The 15,023-nt window shown below is 33.7% G+C and overlaps 2 protein-coding genes across 4 annotated transcripts; one reads left to right on the top strand and one right to left on the bottom strand.

The window, feature by feature from the left end:
• Positions 1–2,313: 2,313 nt before the first annotated feature.
• LOC128192332 (uncharacterized) lies at positions 2,314–4,648 on the bottom strand. 2 transcript variants are annotated; one of them, XM_052864936.1, is made up of 2 exons: positions 4,550–4,648; positions 2,314–4,238 (listed from the first exon to the last, which is right to left on the bottom strand). In XM_052864936.1, exon 2 carries the CDS (start codon positions 4,230–4,232, stop codon positions 3,114–3,116), a length of 1,119 nt encoding a protein of 372 aa, XP_052720896.1. In that variant the 5' UTR covers positions 4,233–4,238; positions 4,550–4,648; the 3' UTR covers positions 2,314–3,113. The 2 variants fall into 2 exon arrangements, with proteins under 2 accessions (XP_052720896.1, XP_052720895.1); XM_052864935.1 differs by having other exon boundaries at positions 4,481–4,644.
• A 137-nt stretch (positions 4,649–4,785) lies between these two features.
• Positions 4,786–15,023, top strand: LOC128192338 (CCR4-NOT transcription complex subunit 9-like). Of its 2 annotated transcripts, none has more exons than XM_052864944.1 (9): positions 4,786–4,900; positions 8,700–8,854; positions 9,628–9,748; positions 10,353–10,440; positions 11,050–11,156; positions 12,842–12,937; positions 13,643–13,741; positions 13,918–14,009; positions 14,275–15,023. In XM_052864944.1, the coding sequence occupies exons 2-9, from the start codon at positions 8,709–8,711 to the stop codon at positions 14,435–14,437; spliced, it is 912 nt and encodes a 303-aa protein (XP_052720904.1). In that variant the 5' UTR covers positions 4,786–4,900; positions 8,700–8,708; the 3' UTR covers positions 14,438–15,023. The 2 variants fall into 2 exon arrangements, with proteins under 2 accessions (XP_052720904.1, XP_052720905.1); XM_052864945.1 differs by having other exon boundaries at positions 4,811–4,900; positions 8,703–8,854.

The following is a 15,023-nucleotide window of genomic DNA, read 5'->3' on the forward strand; positions in this document are numbered from 1 at the left end:
CAGACCACGCAGCCTATTTAAACAGTTGTTAAAGATGGTTTAATAATAAACAGATCTCGATTAATCTGTTAAGCAAATGTAAAGCTGGTATATTTACATCCCCAGTATATAATTTTCCTCTGTGTCTTAAAAAATCGATTTTAATTTAGAAATCTACGAACACGATCCAGCGAAACTATGTAATATGTGTGATTATTCCTTTGTTACAACAACTTTGAAAAATTAAAATACCAATATTTGGTCAGCTCGTTTTTTCTTCAATACCACTGCACTTAATTTACAACAAAGCGTATTTCGTTTTCTGATTTTACATGTGAACTCCAAGTTCCTGAATGTTTTGTAAGGAATAATAAGGGACAGGGGACCTTCTTCCGGTAATCAGTAAAATGCTGTACACGTAATTGACATGTATCTTTGGTTAACCCCCACTCCCACCCCCAACCTCGTTCTCAAAGACGGTAAATGAGATTCACTAATATATGTTAACAAATCATCATACTACCAACAAATTAGAAATTTAATTCCAGAATTTGTGATTAGTACATATTTTTCCAAAGAGCGTTAAGTGTCTCGATGCTAAAGATGGTGATGTACCCTCATAACGCACTTTGAAATTTTTTTTCAAGTGGGTTAACTTGGTCTCGAATTTAACGCACTTTGAAAAAAAATTTCGAGTGCGTAATTTTTTCAAAGTGTGTTGCCACATTCCTTTAACATGTTTAATGTGGCTGGCTTTAGTTTCCAATGGACAAGTTTTTTTGCACAATCTAGTAAAATACAGTATATTTATCTGTATCTTTTAAAAAATTGTTTCGATACCTTTAATGCAACTGAACACATTTAATAGATAAAAATATAGATTTTTATTTTATTCTTTAAACGATTTTTCCGTTGTTCGATATAGGTGAGCGTTGCTTTTACTTACATAACTATGCTATCTTCAGTGTAATTTTTCTTAATTTTTGAATGAATCCGTCGTACCAATCTACATTTGCGATATAGCAAAAATCATGGAACATTCTTATATTTTGAGATGACCCCCATTAATAACCACAAACCAGGTGGTAGAATTTAGTCGTTTTCTTTTTATACATAAAAGATAGAAATTGATATTACTTATCACATTATAGTATTTTTTAATATGCTTCGAAGTGCGGAAAATGACTACCCGGTATTTCCTGTCGAAATCTACAGCGGCTGAAACTGACAGGACTGAAATCGACACGCCCTGTTTATCGATTGGTCGTAACCTACAGCGACCTAAGAAAAATCACGGACTGCACGAAATAATCATGATGATGTCAGACTCAGTCTCACAGAAGACGATTTGGCGTTTCTTTTAGCTAACGTACTTATGTGCATTCACAGTTCTTTAGTGAATTTTGCATACTTTTTATAATCAATTTATTAATTAGTTAAAAGAAAGATGTAAATATAAACAATAAAATGCTCTCTTTGATGATTCATGCGGGTTATGAAGGTAGCGATCATTGCTGAAAAAAAATTACATAACCCGCTACCGTCAAACACTAAAGAAAGCATGTTATTGTTTAAATAAGTAATTTAGCTGTAGTTGCAGTTTTTATGCAAAAAACCCCAAAATCAGATCTCTTAAATAAAAAAAAAACTAAGTATTGCCATCTATTATTAAAGTAGCTAAAATTAACTGAAAAGTATTGTACGCAAGCTAACAAATGATACTCTAAGAAAAATTAATAACTTTAGTATTTTTCTATTTTAAAAAAATGGGTGTACCACTTTTCTTTCTGTGACCTTGAACTTGCACAATCAACCAAAGCTCAAGATCAAGGTATATCTTCAGGTCAAAGGAATTTTGCTTCTGATAATTGTCCATTATTATAGATATGGCCCAAGCAGTAATTTTCTACAGTGATCTTGAAATTGCACAAATGATCTTGGGTCAAGGTCATTACACACCATCCATATCCAAAATCAAACTTGACATAGATATTATTTAGGTAAACCTGTATACCAAATTTCATATCAATATGTTCATCCTCTGCAAAGAAAATGAGCGTAAACTGCAAATAACTGGAATTTTTCTATGTCCAAGGGCCATAACTTTGTCGAAAATTTCATTGATCGTACCCAATATCGAACTTGACCTAGATATTATCATGATAAACCTGTATACCAAATTTCATTTTAATATGTTCATCCTCTGCGAAGAAAATGAACGGAAACTGTTGGTGGACCGACTGACCGACAGGCCGACCGACCGACAGACAGCAGCAAAGCAATATGCCCTCCCTTCTTTGAAGGGGGCATAATAAATTTAACAACCCACAAAAGTTTACATGTGCGTCTTTTAATTTATTCAATGACATGTGAAAAAAAAAATAATCATAAAGTTCAGATTATATACAAAATATTTTCACCATAAAAGTGAAGAATGTGAAACCTCTTGAAAATACTTTTGGTTTTGAATTGTATTTTTAAAATATGGTAATATGCAAAATAAGTTTCTACATCTTCATTAATCTTTGCTCCAAAGGGTACATCCAGATTGAAGACAGAGTGACTACACTAAGGCAACTGTTAAGGCCCATGTGCCTCTTGTTTAAGGTGGTATGGGACATCTGTCGATATTAATGTTGATTAAAGTACCGCACTATAAAATTGAAAAATTTTCACCGGTTTAGAATTTTCAAATTTTACAATATTTAACCAAAAAATAGCCTTTAAAAATATTTGAAAAGGTAAAAATTGAAAAAAACCCAGCTGGATTTGAACTCATGACTTATAGGTTTGTAGTAAACCCTCTAACCCACTGGGCTACGGAGTTAGGTGACCATTTATGGAAAGAAATTACTTATATAATTACACTTAATTTAATTGTTTATTTAATAAACAATATATTACAACATGGAAGTGTCCCATATCACCTTAAGCTAAACTTGTTTAAAAGAGCTTCTCCCTAGAAATGACTGTCTTTGGACAGGTTCACTAATTACTGAGCAAAAACCATATTAAACAGCTAACATAGAAAAAATCTAGATTATATCTAGAACAAATCAGCATTTTTACTCAACAGTTTTACGTGAAGTTTTTAATGTCAAATAATGATGAAAATTATCACATTTCTAAGTCTCTTAACATCCACTATTTGTAAGAGATGACATTTTTTCCTCGTGAATCATTGCTTTGTTATTAGCAATCCTAGCAATCAATGGAGGAATTTTATCAGCATCGAGATTTTTCCCCCAAAGAGACTGCAACAGCCCATCAACAGTTCTGTCCAAATTTTTAATCTCCTTGGAATCCAAGTTAGTATGAAGGACAAACAAAATCAGTGCTTTCTTGTGAGGTGCATAGTCCCCATCACAGTAACCATGGAAGAGCAGCATGACGTTGGGATCGAGAGCCTCGATGTGATCAATGACCATGGTCGGTAGCTCTGTGTTTGTATTATCCAACAACTCCTTTATTTTATTGTCCAGGTCATATTTGATATTTTCAACTGACCCTGATGACGAGAGAGTTTGGGCATCTATATACGCTTCATTGATGTTTCCACTGCCTCTGTACAGTTCACTTAGTTTGGATCTGTATTTTTTGGCAAGACAGGTGGCGGTTTGAGACGTGCTTTCCCCTTTTGGTACAACCAACAGAAGGACAGCCGGATATTCCGGTTCTTCCTCCTTGATAACACGCAGGACTGGAACTTTGATCTTCTTCCAGAAATCTTTGTCTTGGGTTGTAAAGATGTGTTGTAATTCTGACAAATATTTTTTAAAGTCTTTTATCTTCACAAGTGGGGCAGTGGAATTGCTATTCTCTGCATTCTGATATGTGCCAACTTGTAACATCTGTGGGTTCATATAATACATGTATAACAGTATAGCAATAATGGCTAAAATGATTACTTTAAGTACAAATGATAAGAATAGTTTTTCATGTGTGCTATCTTCGGTATCTTGTGTGCTATCTTCAGTATCTTGTGCAGCATCTACACGTGAACTACCGGTACTTGGTGTAGCTCCCTTTTCTTGGATGGATTTTGATGGTTTACGTTTTCGTGTAGATTCCTTTGGACTAGCAGTTGGTGATTTAGATAATTTGCGTGTCTTAAGTGATTCAGGCGATTCATTCCTCTTTTGATCTTCATCCCCTGTGTAGGAATCTTCCTGTGAAGTGTCCAATTCTTCTGAATTTCTTTCTTCACGGATATTTGGTGAGTTTCTGGTTGTTCTTTTTTTTACTGCAGACATTGTATCCTGCAAAGTAAAACAATCTGTGTACCATATTCTGTATTTTAACATAAAGAGTTACCATTGATCAATATTCACATTAGGTGTATATTTCCCTGCATTAGAAATCTGCGACCCTTCATTTTTTATGAAAACACTAAGCCTATATTATCCACTGATAACACACAGATACAGGCCGCCTACTATTTTAGGCAATCCTCAGTGATTTGTGGTAGATGATATAAAAATTTAACTTAAGATAGTCTTACCTTAAAAAATGATACTGTTATAGCACTATATCATCATCTGTTGCATTTGTAGATATCAACAGTACTAACTTGAAGTCTTCAGAGAATGAACTTTGTGCAGTAGGATACGGAATCCGCCAGTCAGACTTTCGTTTTCTTGGGGTTCTCGTGCAGATAGGCCTAACTCGTTATTCTACATTATAATTTTTATAACTTTACAGCGAGTCTAGAAGACGAAGATAAAACAATTAGCAGCTGTTGAATAAAGGCTTATAAATGGTTTAAGTTTCTAATTTTTGATTAATTTTTCTGCGAGAAAAGAACATGAACGATCTAACTAAACTTAGCATCACCAAATAGCCACTTCCGGTGAAAAATTGAGATGTTTTGACTTTTAACGTCTTTATTCGTTTTTTATCAGCAACGAGCCCTTGCTCACAGGTAGGATAAAAGAGCTGAGTTATTTTTATAGAAATCAATATTTCATATACTGCTTATCATATGTTTCCAGCTCAGAACGCTGCTCTTGATTGGCTCAATCATAAAGTAAGCTGTGTAACCAGTAGTGCCAGTACAGTCGTTTTACCGGTAAGGTGGCAGGGGACAGTTTTTTTTATACAATTCACTGTAGCCAAGAGATGCATGGCTTCGGAACTCTGTAACTAGAATTTCCTCTGTTCCCATTCAGCACAAATACTTTTAATTCACTCTTTATAAGGCCAATCACCAATTTCTGAAGAAAATTACTAGTCAAAACCTGTAAAATTCTCTACATACTGGTTTTTATGAGATTTTGACCCTTTCAAATATTGCTAATTTTTCATGATTTCTCAGCTTTTTAGACCTCCCCCAGCTAATTCCCTGCAGAGGGTTGACCTTCCATACCATGTGCATGTTGCACTATCACATGTCAGAAACTTCCCGGTGTATAGTTTACAATGTCCCATCTACCTACTTTTCGTGTTATTTTACCTCCCGTCTGTAACTTGCAATTTCACTATGTAAAGTCAACACAACAGTCATAGCCGCAGGTTTCGCATTTTACTTCTAATTCACATGCACCTAACATAAGGGGCCTACATATTGCATATCAATTTCAACAAGAGACACCCCTCTAACTAATGATAATCATTAAAAATCATTTCATGAATATTAGAAACACTCATAAGCCTTCAAGTACAGCAACTCTCTATTTTACAAAAATATTGACGGGTACTTTATTCGAAACTGTCCCTTGCTACCTTTAACATACAGTAACATTCTCTGAAAAGTCATCTTGTCTTAAAATTAAAAAGCTTATGCTATTCTGAGAAAAAGTAGACCACATTTTGCCAATTCCATTGAGGTTTAAGAAAAATATGGCCATTTAAGTGAACCCACCATTTCCACTTTCCTCTATTTAACACAGATTCATAAGGCTCTCCATAAATAAAGCATCTTTACCTAATCTTTTAGAGGTCAACTGTTGTTCAACCTCCTTAAATAAGAAACCTTATTCAATACTACATACATCTATTTGATAGTATCATGATAAAAGCATTACATCACTTAGAAATATCTTTACATGTATACCCCCCCCTATCTTTTGATTTTCACAAGAAGCGTTAGTTTGAACACTTTAACCTAATATTATGAAACTTGTGGCAATTTCCTTGAGTCATTTTATACACATATTTGAAAACAACCATCACTGATATTTAAAATTGATCTTTTTTGGTAAATGGATGATTTGTAGCATTTTTATTCGCAAAAAGACATGTCGCCCTACATGTGATTTCTTGTTTTCATGAAAAAGTAAGCCTATGATCATATTTAGTGGATATCTTATATATTCTGGTTTCTAGTCTCCTTTTAACTTTGCTAAATTAGTAAGACCTACAAGTGTGATGTGTGCGTTTAATTAAAATGAAATTCAAACACACCCAGGTACCTGGGGACGAATGAGAATTCCATGAAAAATGTTCAAATTTTGCATGTTTTTCTACATTTTTCTCGGCTCAACATTCAATTTTGCGCAAAGTTCATTTCCAAAATATCGTCGGCATCAAAAGGTCACTGGTGATACTCCACCGTCCGTAGGAACTAAGCTAAAGATGTTTTACCTGATTTTACTTCATAATAATTCGCAAATCCATTTATCCATTATGATAGCGAACCGTCGCATTGTGCGTACGTTGTTCACTGGCCTTGACTGATTGCCTTTTATGACGTCACCTTGTTTTGGAGTCGCGAAGTTTAATTTACGACACCATTTACGAATCATCAAATTAGATGTGATTAGTTAAAATACAAATATTTTCTACATATTATTCCTAGCCGATCAATATTAAAAAAATATTGACCGGTCAATATTTTTCGGATGAGCTAATATTACAATTATTGATTATTTGTCTGTATAGAGTTATATAGTAAGAATATACCTCTGAATATAACAATTTAATATATTTTACGGTCGCACAGTTGGGGCAAGTGCAGCATTAAGAAGAATTAAATACACACAGGTATATGTATGAGTATGTTTCATAATAGTAAATTATAGTGTGGTTTACAAAATGAATACATCATCATGATAACACAATAAAAAAATTATTACTAGTATATGATTGATTAATTCCTAGCTCTCTGATTGGCTCATATCTTACTTTCTAGGGAAAAAAAACCCCAGAACGTTATATTCACCTGCAACTGGGTGACGTGACCTAGGAGGTCAATATAACATTTGATTTTCTCTACTTTGGACTAAAGATAGATCGTATAATGAAATATCCCAGTCCTCAGTATTTATTTTACTATACCTTCAAATTAAAATCTTCGCTTTGTAACGCTCAATGACATATATCAGTATGAAATTGTCGCTATTTTTTCGATCAATACGATGATATAGGTACCCTCAAAGTATAATTCACCTTGCCTGTGGCTGCATATCTATTTATTCATTATGCTAAAGATTGGGTGCTCATTTGAGACAATTTAACGTCATTTTAGTTGAGGAGACATCACTTGGCGATTTCCGTCAAAGCAAAGATGCTTCGAACAATTTGCCAAGAAAACAACTTATATAAACTACCAGTAGCTGCAAAGTGCAAACCATATTTTGGAAGCAGCAGAGTGTTTTAAATGTCTTTTATGCATTACATTTTTAATATGCATACATATTAACCTGTTCTAGCTAGAACAGGATTTTAGTAGCCATATGCAATTTACATGGAATAGTGAGTACGATTCTGACTATAGATAATTCAGTGCGTCAAAAGGAGCAGCAGTTCCATTTTCTCTTAAAAGAATTTTCTCTTCACCAAAGTGTTGTCTTTAGAGCTCCCAGTGCTCTCCGGCGCCTTTCGCCTATGAGCTGCTCTCGCTATTATCAATGAACTAGGATCATGCTGGTTTATTGCCTGTGCCAAGACATATTACATACAACTGACACTCAAATTTTGGTTACGGTAATTATTACAAACAATGAAACGGAAAAATAAATTTTGACCTAAATCTTGATCAGTCCCCTCTAACTTAAACACAAGTGACTTCACACTGGTCTATTATTTTTTGTTTCAAACTTGATAGAAGGGGTTTTATGGAATTGGCTGCCTTTGTCGATTATAAATATAAATCCTAAATTGTTAGTAATGAAAAACATGCTTTTTGTCCATGAATTTGTATGAACTGTTGCTTTAAAGTTTATAAATTTTGAACACCAGTGTATTTTCAGAGGTAATACTGGTAATATGGTTACAAAACTTTAAGCTTGAAAAATGTATTCTTATCCATAAAGGTAGTCTACCTAATTCTGCTCTGCAAGGAGCCTTAGTAGTTCTACTGTGTACACTTTAAAATTTCCATAATGAATTTCATGAAATTTCATCTATTTTAGTAAATAAACCCCATATCTAACTACTGGTACAATAAAGAAGAGCTGTTGTTCCTATAGAGTCAAATAGTTTTTCTAAAAGTTTACATGGGTTATCTAGTACAATTGTCTTCCTGATCTCAAAGAAAGCTTTTCTGGCCTTTTCCATGAGAACTGTTGTTCAAATTTTGAGTTACTTTAGAAATGTTGCACATGTAAGATTGCACTGGTAACATTTAAATACAAATTTCTCTCATATTATCTCCCAGAATGTTGTATTTTTTAGTAGCCTTGACTGTCAATCATTTGAAAATATGCTTTTTATTTTATGCATCTGATAAAGAAACTGTAATATGTAGGGTTACAATAATATAGATGATTCATATTTTCCAGCAGAAAAAAATGGCTACCGGACAGTTACAAACTGGGATTCCCCCACTGACGCAGGCTCCACCAACCATGTCGCAGGTTGACAGAGAGAAAATTTATCAGTGGATTATAGAGTTGACAAACCCAGAGACAAGGGAAAATGCATTACAAGAATTAAGGTATGCACAGATTGTGTTTATTAATAAAGCCAAAATTTAAATTATTATATAGCTAAAACTAATTGAATTAACCACATGTTGTGTTTATAACATGCAAAAAAATATCAGAGGTGAAATTAGCCTTCGATGTGTTCAATTCAGATTCCTATTCATAAATTATGTTGGGTTTTTACCCATATTCTCATTGAATCTACCACTGATTCTGAACATAACCCATTCAGCCCAAAGTGAAAATGCCAAAATAAATAGTGTGTTTGGTTCTTTGATTCACTGTCAGAATCCTAAAGCCAGACTTTCATTTGCTTATACCGTACTTAACATGGATATAAAACTGGGTAAATTATTTTTAACCTTTTCTGGAAAATTTTATGCCCAATTCTGATTGGTTTCTTCTTTCTTTTGTAAAAGGATTCTCCACTTGACAAATCATGTTAAAGTTTACACTAAGTCTTGCATTTATATATTTACAATTTCAGGTTTTCAGAACACAATTTTTTTTCATTCCTCTTAAAAACTTAAGAGTTTTCCTTTATCAATGATGTATTGAGAATGGAAAATGCACTGTATTTATCAAACGAATAAAGGTTTAATTATTTTGACCACAATCAGAAAGACTTTAGTGTATGCAAGACTGGACATTGATTTCTGACATAAGGCAAAGCCCTAAATTACACAATTACCCAAAGGTTCTATTGATATTTTCTGTGAGAAATTCTCATCTTGATTTTTATTAAAAAAAAAAATAAATAAAGTGCTTAATGCTTACTTTGCAGTAAAAAACGAGAAGCTGTGCCTGACTTGGCCCCAATGCTGTGGCATTCATTCGGAACAGTTGCTGCACTTCTTCAAGAGATCGTCAATATCTATCCGGCCATCCACCCACCACATCTTACGGTAAAATATGAGACAGTATTGATAGTTATAACCACTTCTCCAACACAATGTGTCTGGTATATTATGCTGAAAGAGTTAGGCCCAGGAGTTATGTAAAAACACTGACACTGTAAGAATACTCTGTTGAGAGCTTTAAAGAAAATTAAAAAAAAAAATATGAATAGGGTATTCAGATACAAATAATTATTGATCAGGATAAAATGTTTGAAGCTTCAAAAAATCTAAAAAAATCAGGTAACTTTTTGAAGGCAAGGCAGAAGATACATTCATTCCATCTGATTTATATACTGGTAGTGTCTTCATTAATAAAGAGGAATGTTTTTCTGAATTAAAGTATTAAACTTGTAAAATCAAATACAAATGACTGCTCTCAGAATATGTTTTAATTTTAAACTGATGATTTTATTTTGGTGAATCGGTGATTTTTACATGTATCTAAATGAAAGAAGAAGATTCTGGGTTTCATGTTGACTTTTGTTCTTCGATGAAAATAAAATGTGAATCATTACAATTTGTTAGGAATTAAATGCTGATGTGACTGTTGAATATGCTACCTTCTTTGGTTTTTGAGATTTTTAAGATTGTTTTTATGTTGGTACTGTAGGCCCACCAGTCCAACAGGGTATGCAATGCTCTAGCCTTACTACAGTGTGTGGCCTCACACCCAGAAACCAGATCTGCTTTTCTTCAAGGTGGGCAAGCTTACATTATAATTCTGACTGTAGTTATAAATGTTCAAATTTTTATTGTAAATGTAAAGCAATTTTAAAGTTCACTTTAGTTAAGTCAATCTGGTGACTAAAATCAATTTTTGTAACGTAGATGTAAAAGCTATCTTGACCCCATGTTGGACTTCCTGTAAGCTCAAAAATGCAAGTCCAATAGGGAGCATTTGAACATAAAAATTCTTTTTGTATGCAAAAGGCTTACACAAGCAATGCTTGCGGTCCAATTCATTTAAATGTATATTTACTTCATAAAAAATCAAATCAAAACTCAAAAACAAGGTGGTTAACAAAAGATGTTTACTTCAAATGCATGCAGTTTTGTTTGTAATCGATTTAAGTACCGGTAACAATACACAAAAATGATCACCGTAAAAGCTAAAAGTAGGTCTAGAGTTTTCTGTCAACAAACACATCGCATTAATTTTCCGTTTTCAATGAATTTGATTTTGAAATGATCAATAGAAAGATTTTTCCACACTGTTTTGTCCAGGCACCTGATGATATGGATTTTGCATTTATATTGGTAATTGCATTCGTCTAATTGAATAATGCATCCGTTTTATAATTATACAGCTCACATTCCGTTGTTCCTGTATCCGTTTCTTCACACTATCCATAAAACCCGCCCATTTGAATATCTGCGGCTGACCAGTCTGGGTGTAATAGGTGCTCTAGTCAAGGTAACGCTCATTATTTGTCAGTCAACACTGATTTAATTAAATGAATTAGTTTTACAGCTTTGTAGAAATGTCAATACATTCTGTTTGAAGTGTCAACAGAGCTATGGTATTGATTTTCATCCTTTTTTTGCTTACGGTTGTTAAATGCTGGATTCATTGACTCGTTAAGTGCTATCTTTGACTTGAATTTCAATACTGTTTATTATTTTATGATTTCCTTTAGTGAAATTGTCTGGGAAAATTTATTTCTGTTGGATGGTTTTTATTCAACTATTCTGTCAGATATCTGTTTTCAGCTGTAGTCTGTTTTATTTAATCATACTATTATTTCACTCACAAAGAACTTTTTAATGAAATCATCAAATGGTTTAGTGTTTTTATGTTTACAAATTGATTTGAAAAATAATATTTTTACCAATATCCATGTCAAAAGCAGAAATTGATGTAGTATTTCTTAAATATGGAAATGAATGAATCCTATATTCATTCTTATTTTGTTTTTCATATTTTTTTTCACATGAAAGACAGATATAATTAAGGTAGAATTAAAGTACAGGGTCATCGTAAAAAAACCCCCATGCAATTGCTAAATTTGTTGGGGGAAAAGTCTTCAAAGTACAGAGAGGAGTATATTGAATGTTTTATTTGTTACATGTACTAACTATTTTGAAGATCACTAGATTTATATTGTTAACATGCTCAAGCATTTTAGATTGAGGAAAACTCACAATTGCGAAGAGTCATATGAATTATCATCATACAGTACCGATCAGACCCAACCTAACAGAAAGTAAACCCCAACTAAACCCTGGGTTTACTTTTATGGGTTTACTATGGGTTGACTTAAAGCAATATGAGCTGTATTTTTTGGAATTTTATTTTGCTGGAAAAAGCAGCTAGTATGATAAGTCTGAATATAACTTAAACTTTTATGATAAATAAGGTTTGAAAAAATCACAAATGTTTGTCATAGGAAAGATTTCTCTTCTAAGGAATATATAGCAAATCAATTTTTGTACAGGACGACAATAATTCAATTTTGCTCCAATTAAGGCTTCTTAACGACCTTTTACACAAAAATATGGCTAAAAGATGTTTAAAAACCATAATATTTCTGTCATTTTAGTAAAAAATAACATTTTCGTAAACAACAAATTCAACGTGAAAATTGCAGCTCATATTGCTTTAAGGTTTACTAGAGTGGACCCAGAGTAAACCCAAAGTAAACCCAGAGTGCACACAGAGAGTAAACCCTGATCAGAAGTACACCCCCTGAAAACAAATGCTAACTGTGAATTCGGAATACACAAGGGCAGGAATTACAGGCAGTAGGATGATAAGATAAATTAAGGGTCTGTTTCACACTACAGTGTGTTCAGTAGACCAAAAAAGCAATTTCCAAGTAAACTCAAAGTAAACCCCGAGTAAACCCAAAGTAAACCCTGAGTGGACCCAAATTTTAAAAAAGTAAACCCAGAGTAAACCCAAAGTAAACCCAAAAAGTAAACCCAGGTTTAGTTGGGGTTTACTCTGGTGTTAGGTTGGGTCTGATCGGTTCTGTAGTTATGCTTGCTTTCCATATTTTCTTTTCTCTCAGTTGTTTTCTCCCTTTAACAATCAAGAGCTCACCAGCTTTTAAAACAGATGATTTTTATTCAGCATATGTCTTTTTTTCCCCCAAACAGACAGATGAACAGGAGGTGATCACTTTTCTGTTGACCACAGAAATAATTCCACTTTGCCTGCGAATAATGGAGGCAGGAAGTGAACTATCAAAAACAGTAAGTATGTTCACAGTTTCTCCTGTTACCCCTAGGAGGCCCCACACAATAGCTCACATTTGTTTCTGTCCCAGTTAAGCTGCTTGCTCTACGGGGCTCTTTCAAGGTTGGAATCTAGGGGCAGGAACCTCAGGTTGTTGCTGAGTGTCCTACATTTCTTTGACCTTGTGATTTCCGATGTAGAGGATGTTTGTGATATTGTTTTGTTTTCTCCAAAGGGTATGTTCAATCCCCTGTCATTTTACATGTTACCAGTAGATGGTATCTATTGTGATGCTTGATTGGTCTGATTCTTAGAATTTGGTGGAGACCCTTCTTGATAAATATTCTAGGACAACATGCCGTTTGCTTTGTCAAATTCCAAATGTTGAATCCAATAAAGAGGACTGTATTGAGATTGATCTTAAATATTTTTGGCATACTATCGTTTTTAATTTGATGTGCTGTTTTTCAAATTGGTCTTGGGTGTGCTGTATGTTCATAGTTTTCACAAATAAGTTTTCTTTGCAAGTTTTTAGTCTCATACTATTAGGTGTATAATACAGATACTATTTGACAGTGGAAATAATTTGTTAAGTGTCTGTACAAAGATGAACTTGTGCCAGTTACAAGCAGAAAAAAATTGTTCCACAGTAAGCAAACTGAACTGAGAATAATGTTATTCATTACTATTTAAATCTTTTTTTTTTCTTCTCTTCATTACAGGTAGCTACCTTTATTCTACAGAAGATTCTCTTGGATGAGTTGGGGCTTTCATACATATGTCAGACATATGAAAGATTTTCTCATGTTGCTATGATTTTAGTAAGTACTCAAAATAAATTCTTTGTATTGCATACTGGTAAGTACCGGTTGAGTAGCTGGTACTTATAATGTGTATCTGATAATTTACCTTTCATCAAATATATTTTTCAATGTTTTGATTATGCTCTGTGGAAAACAATTATATTTCATTCTCCTGTAATTTCAAACTTTATCAGGGGAAAATGGTGCTACACTTGTCTAAAGAGATGTCTGCCAGGTTATTGAAACATGTTGTCCGGTGCTATCTGAGGCTGTCTGATAACCCCAGGTCAGTGGTGACTACTAATGCGTACTATCGTAGTTGGCATAGTAAATACACTGGTCTCTAAGACCTTGCTATAACAGAGTTTTACAGTTAATGTGCATGTAAATGTATTCCTTGCAAGTACATGTTTCATCATTTGCATAATTTAGACTCCCTTTATGATGTTTTTAGCTTGTCTAACATTTTTGAAATAAGGGAATTTTCAGTCATCAAGTTAACCAGTGACTGGCCTTTTTTCAACACTGTAACTTTTCTGTATGCTCCACAGGGCCAGAGAGGCACTCCGACAATGTCTGCCAGACCAGCTCAAGGACAACACTTTCTCTAGCTGTATGAAAGACGACAATGCCACCAAAAGATGGCTGATGCAGCTACAACAGAACCTGGAAGCTCCGGGAATCCCAGACCCCCGGAGTATGCCCCTGTCCTGATCCAGGTCACGCAGTACTTATGTTCATAACCCTGTCATGTGAAAAGTTCAAATCAGAACTTATGGAACATGTAAAGAAAGTGAGGGCAGTGAAAGATTTGAATGTTGGATTATGAGATTTTTGGATGTAGATAAGTTGTTGTTTTGTATGTGTGAAAAGAACCTGACTTTAGAGTGCTTTCATAGTGTCATTGAACCGGAAAATATCAGCAGAAAAGAAAGATGGAGAATTAATTGATTCAATGATGCATTGTTACAGCAAAGTAATTTCTTTTTTGTTTATTTTTATAGAATGAAAAACAAACATGGACATGTACATTTATAACACAAGGGTGGCCATTTTTATGACCTTAAAATGTTAATTTCATTATGCAGGGATCATTTTGTGGTGTTTAATTGTATATCAAGTATGCAAAAATTATGACTTAAATTTTACCAAACACTACAAATTTACTATTCGATTGTGAAGAAATCTCAAGTATTGTTACAAATCAGGGAATTTTGAGTGCTAAAATTCAGCTCTGAAATTTTAACCATGTTTGTCTAAAGAAAAAGATCCAATTAAAAACTTGAAGATCATGGAAACA

This window comes from Crassostrea angulata, chromosome 7 (assembly GCF_025612915.1).
Source record: "Crassostrea angulata isolate pt1a10 chromosome 7, ASM2561291v2, whole genome shotgun sequence".
In the NCBI taxonomy this organism is placed as follows: Eukaryota; Metazoa; Mollusca; class Bivalvia; order Ostreida; family Ostreidae; genus Magallana; species Magallana angulata.